The sequence below is a fragment of the Gouania willdenowi genome, chromosome 20 (genome assembly GCF_900634775.1).
Source record: "Gouania willdenowi chromosome 20, fGouWil2.1, whole genome shotgun sequence".
Taxonomy (NCBI): Eukaryota; Metazoa; Chordata; class Actinopteri; order Blenniiformes; family Gobiesocidae; genus Gouania; species Gouania willdenowi.
In genome coordinates this window covers 11063005-11080675 of record NC_041063.1, presented here as the reverse complement: position 1 = coordinate 11080675, position 17671 = coordinate 11063005, and the positions used below count along the sequence as shown (strand labels likewise).

Here is a 17671-nt window from a genome sequence, read left to right as displayed (position 1 = left end):
CTCAAGAACCTAGAAGATGACTTCACCACCAGGTAAACGAATAAAGCCTTACAAGAACTGCACAGGTTTGGTGCCTCCTGGTTTCCATGTGACCTCAATGAAGGTCTTTGAAGATGCTGATGAGTGCGATACAGCTGAGTTCTGAACACACACACACATAAGACAAAGTTGTTGAAGTTTAATAATCAAGAGAGCCAGTTTAAACTGTGTTTCATTGCGCTCTTTAGTAGTCTGGCTTTCCTGCAGTCCAATAACAGGAGTGAATGTCTATAAATATGTTTGTTTGTCTGTGTCTTGGTTCTGAGAGTGGGGCGTCTAATAACCAAAGGGTTGTGGGTTCGTATCCTGCTCTATCCTAGTCATTTTCTGGTGCCCGCGGGCATCGTGTTGGTGACTAGGGATGTGAAAAAAAATCGATTTCACAATATATCGCAATTTTTTGGGTGCTGATTTTAAATCGATTTTTTAATTTAAAAAAAAAAAAAATATATATATATATATACTGTATATATATAATTTTATTTTTTTAATCAATATTTTTGTGTATTTGTGCAATATTTCAGTGGTTACAAGGCTTTCATTATGTTGCAATGGTTACTTGATGCACTTGATTTTATGATGGCAGTGTGTAATGCCTGCAATATTTATATATGCACAGACATTTTATTTTCATATAATCTGTTCAGATCAGTGTTTAAACTGACACAATAGGATAAATTTAGGGTGATTTATCCTTAGTGTTCTCACTTACAGTTGTTACAATGCCGTCATTATGTTGTCATGGTTACTTTGACACTTCTACACAGTTGTTTCAATGAAAAGAAACTTGTTGCACTTTATTTTATGATGGCAGTGTGTAACACTGCATTTTCTTTTTCAGTGAAAATGTGCAAAAACACTAATAATAAATAGGATGTTTTGACTCAATTTGTCCCCTGAATGATCAATATCTTCTGATGAACATATACAGCAACTTGATTTTTCATCTCAACATTTAATTTTGATATTAAATGCATAGAATATAGCGATATATTGCGATAATATCGTATTGCAACCCAAGTATCGTGATACGTATTGTATTGCAACATCCTTGCCAATACTCACCCCTATTGGTGACCCTTGCTCTAGATAGCAGACGGACAAATGGATGGACAGGTAAACAAATGGACAGAGAGGCAGATACTGTGGACAGATTGTGGGCGGACAAACAGGCGAGTACTGAGTTTGACAGACAGGTGCTGCAGCATAGACTCACATGTCTGTGATTGCAGCTGAGAATCTGTGAGTCGACTGTTGTTAAATTGAAGGAGCCGACCGGGGTGGAGGCCCCCACCTCTCTGGCCTGTAACAGGAACCCTTTGAATGAGAACGAGGCAGCAGCCTGGAGCTGAACTGGGAACCAAACAACAGGGGAAATCCTTTCACAGTGAACAATGTTGGTGCTTTTGTCTCCTGTTCTGTCGATATCTATCTCTTTGTTGTGTACTGTCTGCACCAAATACATCTAAACTGTTCCAAGCTTTAGGTTCATTTATTTGGTAACTATCATGTTCATCTTTTGGGCTATAAATGCCATCAAATGTGGTCAATCACAATAGCTCTAATATAGTATATTGTGTGTAATAATGCTAACAGTATTGATATGTTCTGTCATTCTGCACAACAGGCTGTGATGAAACACTACTCTACTTCCCCAGCTACATGTTAACAATGGTGTTTTTAGTCAATTCATCCTGTAAGAAGCCTATTCATTTTTATTCAGATTTTGGTCCATCATCCATCTTTAGAGTGCTTTGTCCTGTGTCCCTTATCAAAATACATGAGCCGTGATGAATAAGAGGGATGTTATTCTGAATATAGGTCTAGCGTCTGACTCACCTGTAACCTCTCCCAGTCCAGACCTCCTGAGCTCTGAGGTGATGGTGAAAGGCGGTGGTCTTGTCTGGGGGTCTAATCCTGAATGGTGGGGCCACATATCTTCACAACTGTCCATCACTAGTCCTGAGCTGTAGCACCAAGCCACGGGAGCACATAGAAGTAGCAGTGTCACAACCATGTTCATACCAGTGGAAAGTCCAGCTCACACTTCACAAAGTGTTCCTGGAGTCCCGGGAGTTCACCTGTGAGGTGGAAAACAATGAAGTCTGTGGTAATGAAATAGGAGGGGCCGCTAAGCAGCAGGAGGAGGGTTCACAGTGCTACACCTACTGGTATACTGGCCAGCGTAAGTTCAATACTGAAAGCGAGTGTGATGTGGAAAAGGATTTGCTTGCTATTTTATTTTACCTTGTTGTTTAGTTTCTCGTAGTTTTCGTAACTGCCTTCCTCAGCCAGACAGTTTGGACACATACACTCCAGTAACCTTTCTCTGACACCCATACCCATACTCTCTTTTTTGTGTGTTTCTTGTTTGGACTCACAAGGAAAATAGGAAAAAAAAAAAAAAAGGAACCAGATTTCTAAAATATACAGTATCTGTTCCAAAATGGTCCAATTTTTAATAACAGCATCTCATATCGGTGAGTCACTTGATTGAAAATTAAAATAGTATAAGCACATGTCACTGATGGTATAAGATGATGCAGCTTGAACATGTTCCTTGCACTGCACACACAGTCTGCAGAGTTCTGTCCCCATGTTCCTGTATTATAGCGTGTTTGACATTTCCTCAGCTAAATGCATGCTTTCCTGTTAGGTGTTTAAAAAAATAAAGATCATGGTAATCGATACACAAATGGTTGACTGTCATGTCTGTGAATATAGACTTCTTAAGTGGAGGTTAAAGAAGAGAGGAAGTGGAAGATAGAAAGTAGGGGTTGGGACACAGTGCAATAAATACCCTAAATCTCTGAAGTTGTTTGGGAAACAATCCAACAAGACTGTTTGATAAATGTAAGGATGAGAAGTCAGTGGATCATGTAGTCCTGAGATGTTGGGTTGGGTGTATGAGCATATGAGGAGCACAAGAGAGGTCATGAGAATCACAAAAAGGCAGTTCTGATAATGCAACAGTAACCGTCGTATACGCTATTTATTTAAAAAAGATGTTGTATCATCATCTTATGTAGTATCTTATTAAACTCCTGTATTAATAACTTTAACTGGACCATGCCAGCGAGATATATTATAAACAACTAGAAAAGCCCTCGGAGAGCGCAGACCTTCGCCAAGCAGCTCACGTTCAGCCAACACGCTCCGGTTAAGGTAAACTCAGGATTACCAAGACTACCTGTCAAACATTGAAATGTTACCATGACTACCAATCAACATTGAGCTGTTGACTCAGATAACCTATGACATCATCACCAGTTCCACAGTGTGGATGGGAAAATGAATGGGATATATATCTAGATATTTTATTTTGATTGCCAAAACATCACCATAATTGAATCACCTATTCCTCGTCTAATTTATCAATTTTTGTGAAAGTTTCATCCAAATTCGTTCATAGCTTTTCAAGTTATATCTTGCTAACTGACAGACAGAATGACGGACAGACAAGTGGAGGGTAAATCATAAAATTACCGCTCTTCGCTCCGCTTCTGCGCTTCGCTCTTGGCGGAGGTAATAAGACACGATAAGTATCTTTCAAAAATAATTCACAGATTTTACCCATCAAATGTATTTTTACAACGTTTCAAAAAAAGAAATTGATGTAAAATTGCTTTTTCATCTGTTTTGGTTTTGCCCCTTTTCAAACAAATTGTGGAATGACATCTGTAAAGTGACCTTTGCTTTTATTGAACCTCACTTCTCCTTCTGTTTTGATCACATATTGTTTGGCCTTATTGACTATCCATCTGTAAGAAAGGAACAATTCTGTATCATTAACCTTATTATATACTTTTGACTAAATGGCATATTCACAAATGTCGACACACAAAACAGAAACCACTGCATTCTATTCTTGAAAATTAAGTCAAAAAATATATGAAAACTATCAAAAACTTTTTCTGTTTATTTGACAGGGACATTCATAAACATTACAGTAAATGTACCAAAGTTAGTATAATGGCTATTTTCCATCTGCTGTCCCTAGACAGCTGTTAAAAGTCACCCTAAAAACAAAATTTATTAGTATAATAAGAAATACCACATTCTAAAACAGCACAAAAATATTCATAACATGGTTGTTATGATGATTGTAGTTCTGATTACTTGAAAAGCCATTTTCTTAGCTGGGTTTTAAATGAATTATATGTTGGAGTGTCCCTAATATTTATAGGTAATACATTCCAGTAATGGTCAGCTTGAAATGCAAAGGACTTTTGATTTATGTGTTCTCTTCAATATTTTTATATAATATTTTACTCTGACGCTGCGCTTCTGTATGTTTGTCCTCCCTGGTGGTTGTTATTGCAGTATTTGCAGAGCCGGATTAACTCAAAGGCAAACTAGGCACGTGCCTGGGGCCCGATTGGCAGGGGGGCCAGACAGAGGGACCAAGCAGCTCAGCTGACTTTCTTAAAGGGACAGCGTGCTTAATGTGGTTTAAAAGTACTACAGAATTTAGTCACACATTTCAGCCTTAATGAAGGGAAAAGTCAAAAGTGGCACAAAATGTTGATATTGAGCTGCTAGTGATTAATAAAAGGGTCTTTGTGGCATTTCCACTGACTTTGATCAATTATTGTTTTTGTTGTAAAACTACATTTAAAGAAATAAATAAATCAAGTATATTTGACTATTTATTTAACTATTCAATTTAATCTACACATTTAATTAAGATTTTCTGCAAAATGCAATAGCTTACAACATTCATCTCATTTGCTCTGTTTACATAGCAATGCTGATACCTATTGGTGATTTACTGCTACTACTGCCTTAAAAATGACACTCACAATGGATAAGATAAGGATATTTTAATAGCATTTAATAGAGCTGGGTAATAACGTCTAAATAATAATAATTAAAAAAAAAATGTCCGACACAATTTATTTCAGTATACAAAGATCCAACAAGACTACGCTATGTAAAATGTGAATTAACTTCTTATTATAATAAGTTACTATACTAACTTTGGTAAGTTTCAGATTTCAATTCATAAATAACATCAATTGAGGAGGGGCCAAAAAATACATTCTGCCTAGTGAAGTCCATTTATATAATCCGGCTCTGAGTATTTGTAACGTATTGTTTTAGATTTTTGAATAAAGTTTGAAAAAAGAATAATAATTAAAAAAAAAAGATAATGTTAAAGAGATCCCGGAAGAGGGCGCTGTTGGTTCAGATTTATTATCTCACCCAGATGGTGTCGGTAATGCACTAAAAGCTGGAGGCCAACCACCGTTAAATAAAAACGAAGAAGAAGTATAATTACGTCACAGAAGGAGCGAGCTGCTATTGGTCAGAACTGCATCAGGCGTACAGTAGCAGGAAGAGTAGTAGTGGCGGTCCCGTCACTAACATGGCAGCATTCAGTAAATACGTGACGGCCAAGAACTCCTGTGTGGCCGGTGGCCTTCTTCTGGCTCTGTATTTAGTGAAGAACCGGAGTCGGTCGAGCAAACGGAGCAGGTAAGTGTTCGCTGAAGGTTCAGTGGATACCTGAGCGTCCGTTCACCTTCACAATTCAGGGCAGAGTTCAGGTGACTCCGCACTGCTTACTCACGCTCACACTGTGGGAGGGATTGACAGTGTGTTTATATATGTACCTGTGTGTGTCAATGGCCCGTGGATCTAATTCAAGCACCTGCTAACAAGTGTGTGTGCGCGCGCGTGTGTGTGTGTGTGTGTGTGTGTGTGTGTGTGTGTGTGTGTGTGTGTGTGCGCGTGTGCGTGCGTGTGTGTGTGTGCGCGCGCGTGTTTCCTGATGCAGTTGTCCCCATGTTTCGCATAGTTTACTATTTATCAGCATTCTTTCACTGCTGTGCAAATATTTGACATTTCTGGTTTGCCTTTTCAAATTGTCCCAAATTTTTAATTTCAAAGTACGATTTGTATTTTATTTGCATTTTATTTTAGTTACAGTCATGACGTCTCTTTCTTCAAAAGTCTTTGCAGAGCAGCTAGGAGAAATTAAAACCTGGTTGCCTGTGCAAGATTATAAATGGACCCCCTTTGAATACCCTTTGGACCCCCCCCCCCCCCCTCTTTTCCTCTGCGGGATATGGACCCAATTACAACACAACTTAATATGAACAAGGTCTATTACTACCACTAACCTGGACGAGGTCAAAAAGGCTGTGGTAGTCGGTGGCCAGAGGATGTTGCAATACGATACGTATCACGATACTTGGGTCACAATACGATATTGTTGCGATAACACGATATATTGCGATATTCTACCCAGTTAATATCAAAATTAAACATAGAGATGAAAAATCAAGTCGCTGTATATGTTCATCAGAAGATATTGATCATTCAGAGCACACAATTGAGTCAAAACTATTTGCTTCAAAACATCCTATTTATTATTTATTAGTGTTTTTGCACATTTTTACTGAAAAAATGCCGTCATAAAATAAAGTGCAACAAGTTTATTTTCATTGAAACTACTGTGTAGAAGTGTCAAAGTAATTATTGATTAAAAATCAGGGGGAAAAAAAAAATGTAATCGATTGGGGAAAAAAAAAAATGGTGCATCGTTTCTTTTGCTTGGAGGTATGATCAGATTTCTTTTATCCTGCCTGACTCCACATCCAGGTTGGCTGATCCAAACCTGCTGTTGAAAAAAATGTGACTAAAACTAAATAATTTATTAAGTATAAGGCTTTATCACTGTTAAAAAAAATCATATATGAGAAAATAAGGCTCTTGTGCTGAAATAGCAGGCCATACTAAAAACAGGTGTCACTGTTCACTGGCACATGTCATTGAAACGAGTCAAACAGTGGAGCTGCACAGAGCTCACCAAGCCCTTTGAGGCCTAGCGGTACATGGAGCCTGGTAGCCTTTTGACCCATTTGCTCTTTTAGTCTGATTAAGCCTCGGAATCAGATAAGGACCTGGAACTTGAACTGTTATGTCTCTGAGAGTCATATTATCATATAATGGTGGTCTCATTTCATAAGTGAGAGTTTATGGCGTTGGATATCAAGAAAAACCTGCCACTATCTACAAGTAACTGCATATAGTCTGTGAGAACAACTAACCTGTGCCATGTTCATTCTTGTCATTATTTGTTGACTTTTAAAACTGCACTTTAGTTTTTTTGGAGAATGTTTGACTTATAGGAGCTTTTATGCTGTAAGCTGTTGCAAGGTATTTTAGATTGATATTGTTACATTAAAATGTCCATAAAGTTGATGCATTTGGACAATTTTTATTTTTGCACTACAAGAAAACTTAAAACCAGGACACTTTATTGGTGGTTTAAGATGTTTTCTTTTGTCAGTTTGTCCTGCAGGTTTTTATTTTCAAAACCTTGTGATTTTCTTTATTACTGCTGTGCACTTTATTTTTTGGCAAAGAGCTTTAGGAATTTAAAATTTGAAAAAAGAAAGACAAAAGTAACTGATATAATTTAGTATTTTGGACAGAAATGTTCTAAACTTTTCATTTATAGTTGAGTTTACTACCTCATGTGCAGTTAAAACAACTTTGTATTGTTTTACGGGTAATGTTCAATGTTGAGCTGAAAGACAAAGCTCTGTATTACTGGTTGATCTATGTTCCTATCCTCATCTATCGTCATGGTGAGCTTTGGGTCACGGCCAAAAGAACAAGATCTCTTGTACAAGCATCAGAAATGAGTTTCCTCCGTAGGGTGGCTAGGCTCTTCCTTAGCGATAAGGTAAGAAGCTCGATCATCCAGGCGGGGCTCGGAGTAGAGTCGCTGCTCCTCCGCATTGAGAAGAGCCAGATGAGGTGGCTCTGGCACCTTATTAGGACGCTCCCCGAACGCCTCCCTGGTGAGGTGTCCACCAGTGGTAGGCGACCCCGAGGAAGACCCAGGCCACGCTGGAGAGACTATGTCTCCTGGCTGGCCTGGGAACGCTGGACAGAGTGGCCAGGGAGAGGGGAGTCTGGGTCTCTCTGCTCAGAATGCTGCCCCCGTGACCCGACCTAGGATAAGCGGTAGAAGATGGATGGATGGATGGATTAACCATATAACACCATGTTAAACAACCTAGCTCCTCAATGTGTTTTAGCTTGGATGTTGATGATTGTACTTCATTTTCATAAAACATACTGGGCACTTTGATGGATGCATGTGTGTGTGTTTTTTTTTTTTAAGAATTTAAATTTAAAAACTTTACAGAATCAAAATCTGTTGCAGAAGCAAAAGTTACATTTGTCATTATTAATATTGCAATATATATTGGGATATATCGCGATAAATCGTATCATAAATCGTATCGTCAGATTCATGGCAATGCACAGTGCACACCCCTACTAATTCCCTGTCAGTATCTGAGTCTTAAATGAAACCATGCTTCCATCCATTGGACCTCTGGGTCCATTTTTAGGAGTTTTTTTTTTTTTACGGTTTTCTAAAAGAATACAGTACTCTCAGATTGAGTATTGTAAGGGATTAAGTTAAAAATGACATTTTTGGGAATGTAATCTGTAACGCATTATATTTTGAAAGTAACTTTCCCAACTCTGATTATACGTGTCTACCTTTCCCTTTATTATATATTTATGTATTTATTATAGTATGCTGCTGGCCCTGTGGTATAATTTTAATTTCACATGTTCTCATGTGGAAAATGACCATAAAAACCTTGAATCAAGTACACGTTTCCTTTCATGTGTCCAGTCCTATCACTTCACATTATAATGTTATTACATGGACATCATGTGACCAATCAGTGGACATCAAAGCCCTGCAACAGAAACTGGAAGCAATGAAAATCTTAATGATGATGATGAATAGTGTGGCCCTCTGATTACTGGATATTTAGATTTATTGTTTGTGTATTGCAGTGAAAATAATGGTGCAGAGCCAGTGCTGAACACAGTGGTATGTCTAACAATACATTATTCTTGTTTGATCATCAAAGGTTGGGGGACATAAAAAACAAAAACTTTAGTCTCTAATCACTGACTTCTGTCTCGTGTGTCACAGAAAGATGGAAAGAAAGACCGAGCAGCTGTGGACATGGTTTTCTTTAACCGAATCCTTCGGATTCTGCGGATCATGGTACCTCGTTTCTTTTGCTTGGAGGTATGATCAGATTTCCTTCATCCTGACTGACTCCACATCCAGGTTGGCTCCAACCTTTGTTTGGACTCTAAAATATGCCATTGCCAACTCTTAAAAATGATATTTTTTTATTTATTATTTTACTTTTAAGGATTTGTTTTAATTGTTGTTTAAGTAAAAGCAACTGTAGTTGGTTGAAACCTCATTACCTCCACAACCTGTAAGGCAGGATTGCTACAGCTGTATTAACTTTGCGTTTACTACTGCTTGTTCAAGAACACGTGCACTTAAAGTTTGTATTTATTTTTTTTTATTATCACACTGTTTTATTTTCAATATAGAACTATTTTACAAATGCGTGTTTATGTGTCGTTGTTGTAATTTGTTTCTGTAAAACATGTTGTCTCAGAATAACAGGGTAATTTTCACAGGTGTTAAAAGATTCAAGCAGGTGCGTTAAAATAGCATTCCAGAATATGTGCTTAAAAATAGAAAAATTATAATGATTAATCGTAAAAATAGATACAAATTAATAGATTAGATCTTCATCCTAAATGATAATGTTGTTAGTGAAAGTTTGGGTCTGCAGTGACTGCTGGGTGGTGCTTCTTGAACTAAAGAAAAGCCTGAAGAATGATTTTTGTTGTAGAAACATACAACAAAAACTGAAACCTCAGCGAGCTTTGATACAGAAACATCTCCTCCATTAACCTCATGCTCCTCTCTTATCACCTCAGCTTACCAGATATGAGCTCCACGTTTGGATACAAGGCTTTTACAAGCTCCATCAACATTGTTGTACCTTTGTCTCTGTTACAGACTGGCTACCTTTTGCTAATCGCCACTATGCTTGTAGCAAGGACCTACTGTGATGTGTGGATGATCCAGAATGGCACGATGATAGAAAGGTCAGAGCATTCAGCCTTTGATCCGTATTTCATGATACTGTGTGTTCAAATGATTCAGGTATAAAATATATATTAAATGTGATAATTTAATAAAGCCCCAAGACACACACACTCTTGAGACAATACTGGTAGAACTTCAATGAACAAAGTAAAACCAATGGAGGACACTGACTGAAAAAACCCACAAGCAAGACTTTATTATCTACATATTCAGAAAGGAAATTTATTAGAAAATTTGGTAAATTCTGGGTAACAGTTTTTGATGTTCATCTCTCATTGTTCTAATATCTCAGGTTCTTTTAAAGCTGCAGTATGTAGAATGTTGAGACTTGTATAGAATCAACTACGCTCCCCCCCCCCCCCCTGTTTCGAATTCACCAGCAACTAAAGACTAGTGACAAATGTAGGAGCCATTTTATGAAATAATCGCTTTATCTGTACATTTCTTTAGCCTCTTTCAGAGGGCCAAGGTTGAAAAAGTTCTGTTTCCTCCCTCCCTTGCTATTCCACATTTTGTAAAAAAAGTCAGCTCCAAGCGGGCGAGTTGGATTTTTCACACGTTATGACGCATAACACGGAAACTCCTCCTCCTGACAATCCTGGCTCCTCCTACCCTACATAAGAATGTGAGCTCCTTACTCAACATGCCACAGTGATGGTCCAGGGAGATCCAAACCAGTGACCCTCCGATAACACCCCCGCCCCCTTAAACCACTAGGCCACCTCTGCCCTTTATCCACAGTTAATATTTTTACGTTCAGTATATAGATTATCCAGTATGTAGATAAACCAAAGTGCAGCTTGAGCGCTCACAATCAGTTTAATTTTTTAGCAGCGGTTATACCACCTTGTAGCACCTCAAATAACCTCTCTGTGGCAAAAGGGTCCGCACTATCGGACTTGCTCATGTTTACCTCGTTAGCTAGCAGTTGTGATGGGTTTTGACTCTGTGTGTGCGGGGACGGAGGGGAGGGGGCGGTTACTGAAAGTAGCTGGGCGTGTCTTACTGCTACAGCTGTATTGCCCATAATCATGGCTTTTTTTAATTTCCCTCCTAGTGGCAGCTCAGCAGAAGGCAGGGGTATAGTTACCCTTTAAAAACCGAAATGTTTTTAAATACATTGTATATCATGTATTTGTATGTTTCTTAAGTTGACCTTTGGCAAATTCTTACATCTGTTTCATAAAGTAAAGCCATTTAAACATTTTTTTCTTTTTCATTATTTATCATTTGATGTCTTAATTTCTGGGACATTTCAAGTCAGAACAGTTTATGCACTTTATTGTACTGTTGTCTTTTTAACTAATGTTCGATTTGTTAAATAAAGTGGTGGAAAAAAATCCCTTTATTCCCACTTAATACATTTTACGTTGTTAATCCGATTAATTGATTACAAAATGGTCGATTTATTGATAACTAAAAGTTTATTGCAGCCCTACTTACTATCTCCACCTATCGCCACGGGGCTGTATGGTCACTCTACGCAGCAAAGGTGTTTGTGGCTCAGGGCTAACAGCTGATCCCTAGTGTAAACAATAGAGCCATGAGTGAATAAGTCTCTCAAAGATGTGTCAAATTACAAAAAACAACAACAGGCAAAGTTCTAATATTACAACATGAACATCCATAGCTAAACACTTGATTCAGGGGACAATGTGGCACTAAAAGAAAACTAGAAAAGTACAATAAAACACAGCTGAAAGTACGGAGCTGCTGTAACTGGCTGCCACTCAGCCACTCATTCTAATAATTTATCTCTACTTATTATCTGTAAATGTGAAAAATAAAGTCATTTGATGGTTTCCCTCATTCAGGAAAATGATGTATGCGTGTCCTGTCCAGAGCAGGGTTTGCTGTTTTAAATATGCATGAACTAATGATGTCTTTTTTCTCTACAGTGGTATTATAAGCAGAGACATCACTTTATTCAAGACGCACTTTTTTTCCTACATATCTGTCATACCAGGGGTAACTTTGAACTCTTCATAGACGTGTGCTGTGCTGTGTGTGACATTTCCCGGGCTGTCTAGTCTAGTGAATACTGTGCATGTTTAAGAAAAAAGATTTTCACATGGAATACCATTTAATGGATGTATTTGAACTTCTGATTCTCTCCAATTTAAAGAAGGATTTCTGAGGCTCACTATTGTCATGCTATCAAAATACAACTCTTTTACACTTTCAACTGATTTAGATCCAACTCTGTGAGTTTTTTCTGGCCTTCCTGATGGAAACACCTGTGGGGTGAGCTTAATATTTATCCAATTAAAGCCAAGTCGAGACAAAAACACAGATTAGCCTGAAATTTAAAAGGGCACTTGACACCAGTTTTGACATCTTATCTTTTTAACACCATCTTATATTATGAAAAAATCATGCTGATATCTAGTAATAAAGTGCTAAACGATGTTCAGTTTGTCTGTAATGTTCAGAGGTGGCAAAAGTACTAGTCTTTAGTACTCAAGTAAAAGTATAAATACTAAAAAAATGACTCTAGTTAAAGTATTGAAGTTGCTCCCTGACTTAAGTAAAAGTAAAAAAGTACATGCTACTAACTGTACTTAAGTTAAAAAAAGAAAAAAAAAGTAAAACAAATGTCCTTTCAATAATATGATTCTTAAACCCGCAAATTACATGTCTTATATTTTTAAGAACTTGTAGAATACTGATACATGGAAACAAGTTACATCTGTTTCCTTTGAACACCTGGAGAATTTAGCAGTGCAACTTTAGGTTTAACATTTTTAAAAACTTGAAAATTTTGCATATTTTTACATCGTGGCGTCATCATCAAAGGTCTTAAAAGTAACGATTTCATTTTTAAAATGGAAGTAGTAGAAAGTACAGATATTTGTTTAAAAAAGTAAGGAGTAAAAGTAAAAAGTTGCCAAAAAAATACTCAAAGTACAAATACCAGAAAAAACTACTTAAGTACAGTAATAACGTATTTGTACTTCAATTCAACCTGGCAACACACATACTGCACAGCCAATGGTCGACAAAGCCCAGGATTTAAAGTTTACACACCATTTGATGACTGACATCTGTTGTATATTCAGATGAATATATTATAATACAGACAGAGCGGAGTGTGTGCGCTCAATAAAAGCGAGCTTTCCACACAAAAAAACGTTGTGAATATTATGACAAAAACAGACATTGTAACTGTCAGCTTCATGTCGGATCAGCAGTATAAAACTAACTGTAAAATACAAAATTTCATGTGAATATTGATATATTATAAAATATTTAACGGAAGCGCAATTTAGGATAAGTTGTTGCGTTTTGCATCAACACGACTCTTTGGTGCCAAAAAATGTGGCCGATGTAATAAAATGTAAGTAGTCCTGTTAATTAAAAGACAAATGTTTTGTGAAATATACAGTAAATTAACTGTTAAATATATGTATTATGTCTAAATGTTAAAATTTGGCTAACAATTGCACAGAAAATTATCTATACAATAGGAAAATTATAAAAGCAGTGTGCTGGGCTCAGTATTAATTTTGAATTTAGTTTTAGACATTCTTTTGACATAAATACAGTGTAGTTTTAGTCCAAATTTAGTCATCACGGCTATTTTATTAATGACATTAAGATTTTAGATGACACAATTTGTTCCAGATATAGCCAACTAAAATGTACAATTTAAAGATTAAATTACCATTTATCATCCTAATATGGAATAGTATTCATGCTTTCTAAATACACACAGACATATTTGATGTAACCAAAGCGTAAGACCACGTGTTCATGTGACCTCTGATTGGATTTTTTTTAACAAAATCATGGTTTTGTTGTTAATTATTCAGTATCTTTATTGCCGCTTTAAAAAAGTAGTCAATGAAAATTATGTTGAGAATCTTTAGACGACAAAATTAACACTGGCAGGGCTTTACCGTAAAATTCATTCATTAGACACTGTAGCTAGTGTTTTTTTTTTTTTTTTTTTACCACTACCATAGTTATTAGCTACCCAGCATTCCATCTAAATAAACTATTGATTGCTTTTATTCATAATAACTTTGGACAACTGAGGACAACTGCACACACCCAATCAAAGATGCATCAAACATTTGTGTGTGTGCTTTGTCAAAAAGCACCTACAGTATGTGGGAGTGTGCATGCACCTCAGTCGGTGTGTGCGCTTGCTCACGTTCCTTTCTGTCACACAACAAAGATGCAATCCTGTGAAATTACAATACAGTGTGTAAATGGCGGGAAACCGGCTTCAGCAAAATCCATGTGGGAGTAGTGCATCCTGCCTCTGTTGCTTTGAATGACGGCGTAATACAAACTAATCCATCTGGCAGTGAATGCTAATGTCCAGCTCTGTGTGTCTCAAAACCTTAATTCAACACAGTGCACCCTTTTAAAGTGCTGGTCTCTTCCCACCACAGATGTTCCTCAGTTGAATGGTATTCCTGTGTCCATCTTTGAATCCAGTCAGATTCATATCAGGGATTTACATAGAGCTAAAGTGACAGTGTTGCTCATGTCTGTGCGTGTTGTGGTTTACAGTGCAATTATTGGTCGCTCAACAAAAGATTTCAAGATCTCCTTGCTCAACTTTATCAAATTCATGCCACTTGTAAGTCTCTTCCCAGATAACTTGTTTTTGTAGGCGATGCTGTTGCTGTTTTAATGTAAAACAATTATGACCTAATGGCTGTACATAATTGTGCAATTATAATTGGACAGGTTGACCATTGAAAACGATTTAGATAAGCCCTGATATGGATGAAATTGGTGACTCTTGTAATCACGTGCATGGTTCAGTTATTTTGCCTTCATGCATTTATCGCCTGCTTTTTCCTGGTTTCTCTTACCAACAAATACCTCATAAGTCATGTGAGGCATGTGTATGCCACTAGCCTTTGCTCCTTTTGTTTCTGATAGGATCATTTATCTCATCTTCATCAGGCTTCAGCTCTAAAACTGGAGGGAGCTGGATCACAGCACTGCATCCTCACTTCACTAAGGATATTTCACACATGACAATCTTAATTATATAGGGCCAAGTACAACACTGTCATCTCATGGCACTTATTAACTCAAACTGGAGTGGAGCGCTGTAACACATGCAGTGTGGATTTGTTGAAAGAGTAATGGAATTGTGGCTTTTTGTAGCCTGAGAGTGCTGCTGGAATAGGAGGAAGCAAAAATCAACCTGGGCTGACACTGCGTATTTATATTGTTGCACGTTGACCACTTAGCAAAGCACATAACTTCTTCTTGTGTGATTTAAAGTAAGCGTCTCAAAAGAAAAATAATTCAGAATAAAAATAACACCCATATATTCTATAATGTAGTATCCATTCTAGCATAGGTCAGTCAACCTTATGCTAAAAAAGAGCCGTTTGCCCCTCACATACACACAGCACATTCCTAATTTCACATATTATGACTTAACAAATAACACAAAAACTTGTGCATTCCTGTGTATTGTTTAAAAACTGCACCAAATAAATAAATTCAATTTTAAGGCGCACTGTGAACTAGTTACCACTGCAGGTTGAAAAAATTACCAGTTCTTGGACTATTGAAGATGGTTGAAACATAGTCGTCTGCATTTGCCAATAGTTCATAATCATCACAGAATGAATAAAATAGTTGTAACCCTAAACCTAATAGAGGGTGCCAGAGTCTCGTCTTTGGATGGATAATGATGCGTATTTCAGCAAAACTCATTTAGTGAACCATGGATTCCTGCAGCACTCGAGGCTTGCATGACTTTTGATCCTCAGCTTTGTCTTTTTCCCGTGTCTCCTTTGGTGTCATGTTCTCCCTTGGTAGCACTTGATCTGTAGCTGATGTTGTGAAGTGGATTTGTGTTTATGTGTCACTGACTCTTTCCAGATTGCCTTGGTAAACAACTTCCTTAAGCTTGGCCTTAATGAGTTGAAACTGAGATTCCGGGAGAGGCTGACGAAGAACCTGTATGACCAATACCTGCAGTAAGCCAAGCCACTTTTCATTACAAAGACTTGAACTGCATGGTGGATTCACACTGATGCATCCTTAGTTAATTTGAGTAAACCATTAAAAGGTTTCCTTTATGCATTAGGACATATATTAATGTCTTTTCACACTCTCGGAAATCTCGTTCAGTTCTCGCACATGAGGTCAAAGATCAAGATGTATAAACTCGCCATGTCTGACGATGTATGCAGTGAGTCTGACAGAGATTCAGATTATTTTTGGAGCGTTGATTCCTTGAAAGATTTTTTTGCGGAAACCTGGCCTTGTTCTCCAAGACAGAAAGACCGAGTTAGCTGCTAAAGTTAATGCTGCGCACAAACTGAAAATTCAGGTTTTTCCTGACTTTTTAAATGGTGACCAATCAGCTGATCGGTGTGGTTTCACTTAATGGCCTGTCCATATTGTGCACTTCCTTGAAATTAAAATAATAACCCAATAAAAAATAATCATGGACCTGGTTAGTGAATGGTGTACCTTGTAAATGTACCTTTTCAAAGTAAAAACTCATTCTGTCCTATTCACACTCAGAAATCTCACTTGTTCCATCAATAATGATTATAGTAATACATTTTATTTATAAGTACTTTACAAAAACTGAAAGACACTTTACAGTGTAGTTAAAACAACTACACAAGTCATAAAATAAAGAATTCAATAAAGGTAAATTCATAACAATCATAAGTTAAAAGCTTATGAGAAGGAGTGTCGAAGCAAGGGAAGTCTCTCGCTTTGATTATTCTTCTCCAATCGGTTTTACAAAAGTCCTTGGATCAGGCCAAAAGTGGCATCAGCGGAAAGCCCTGGTCCCCTCCTCGAGTCCCAATATGTGTAATATGAATAATGTAAACACTAAAAATATCTCGACTAAAGTTACAAACATTGCTAGGTTGGAAATATCAACAGACCGACCAAGCTTGTTGACATTTTTACTCTCAACCTATGACTCTGAAACTGCGCAAGCACGACCTTTGGAGTGTGAAAAGGCTTATTAAAAAGAATTTACAACATGGAGCTGAGCCAAAGGTTGCATTCAGACCGGTTCCCTTTAACCCTTTTAAACTGTGCCAGATTTGGTATCCACAGATACTGCTTTGTAGTCCCAGCCCAATCAAGCCTCATGTACAAAGACATGCTCGAAAAATGGTGTAAAGCATAAATCTCAATCCAGACAGACGTACGCTCATACAAATTTGGGGGTCGATTGTTAAGGGGTTGACAGCAAATGGGGTCGAAGACAATTATTATTATTTTGATTTTTTTTTTGTGAAGCACTTAGTTTTACATCGAGTTCAATGAAAAGGAATAAATTGTGATTGGATGCAGCATAAAAAGGTGACAGGGACCAGTAATAAACCTCCAGTCACTTTCCCTTAAATCACCTTAACAGAACTGTAGTATTTCAGCCTTGTGAAGAGAACTTGCACTGGGAAGGCCTATGTTGAACATTAATTGGCAAAGTGTTGAAGGCTGTTAACTATTATCACTAAGCAGATCTTAAACCATTCCTGTTTGGAAAGGGTTGTTCCTCTAAACATTGATGAAGAACTTTTTAATCAGCTCCAGGCTAAGCCTGCTGCCACTTGAACCCAGTGGATCTTTACTAAAATAACTTAATGTGATGTTCTGTAGCTGGAGAGACCAACTACAAATGGGTACTGTGACATTGCAACATTGTTACAAAAACACTAT

The 17671-nt window shown here is 37.4% G+C and overlaps 2 protein-coding genes across 4 annotated transcripts in view; one reads left to right on the top strand and one right to left on the bottom strand.

Moving 5' to 3' along the window:
- Positions 1 to 5408, bottom strand: part of LOC114454099 (putative ferric-chelate reductase 1) — a 20606-nt gene extending 15198 nt beyond the window's left edge. Inside the window, exons 1-4 of one of the 2 annotated variants that reach the window (XM_028434282.1) lie at positions 5321 to 5408; positions 1879 to 2120; positions 1256 to 1392; positions 53 to 141 (exon numbers count right to left, since the gene is read on the bottom strand). In XM_028434282.1, the coding sequence (XP_028290083.1) occupies positions 53 to 141; positions 1256 to 1392; positions 1879 to 2062 (410 nt within the window). In that variant the 5' untranslated portion in view covers positions 2063 to 2120; positions 5321 to 5408. Of the gene's footprint in view, positions 1 to 52; positions 142 to 1255; positions 1393 to 1878; positions 2121 to 2286; positions 2331 to 5320 lie in introns of those variants that run through there. The other variant, XM_028434283.1, reaches the window with a different exon arrangement.
- Positions 5336 to 17671, top strand: part of LOC114454098 (ATP-binding cassette sub-family D member 3-like) — a 27780-nt gene continuing 15444 nt past the window's right edge. The window contains exons 1-6 of one of the 2 annotated variants that reach the window (XM_028434281.1): positions 5336 to 5517; positions 8872 to 8908; positions 9014 to 9112; positions 9911 to 9999; positions 11899 to 11968; positions 15860 to 15957. In XM_028434281.1, the coding sequence (XP_028290082.1) occupies positions 5408 to 5517; positions 8872 to 8908; positions 9014 to 9112; positions 9911 to 9999; positions 11899 to 11968; positions 15860 to 15957 (503 nt within the window). In that variant the 5' untranslated portion in view covers positions 5336 to 5407. Of the gene's footprint in view, positions 5518 to 8871; positions 8909 to 9013; positions 9113 to 9910; positions 10000 to 11898; positions 11969 to 14521; positions 14592 to 15859; positions 15958 to 17671 lie in introns of both variants that reach the window. The other variant, XM_028434280.1, reaches the window with a different exon arrangement.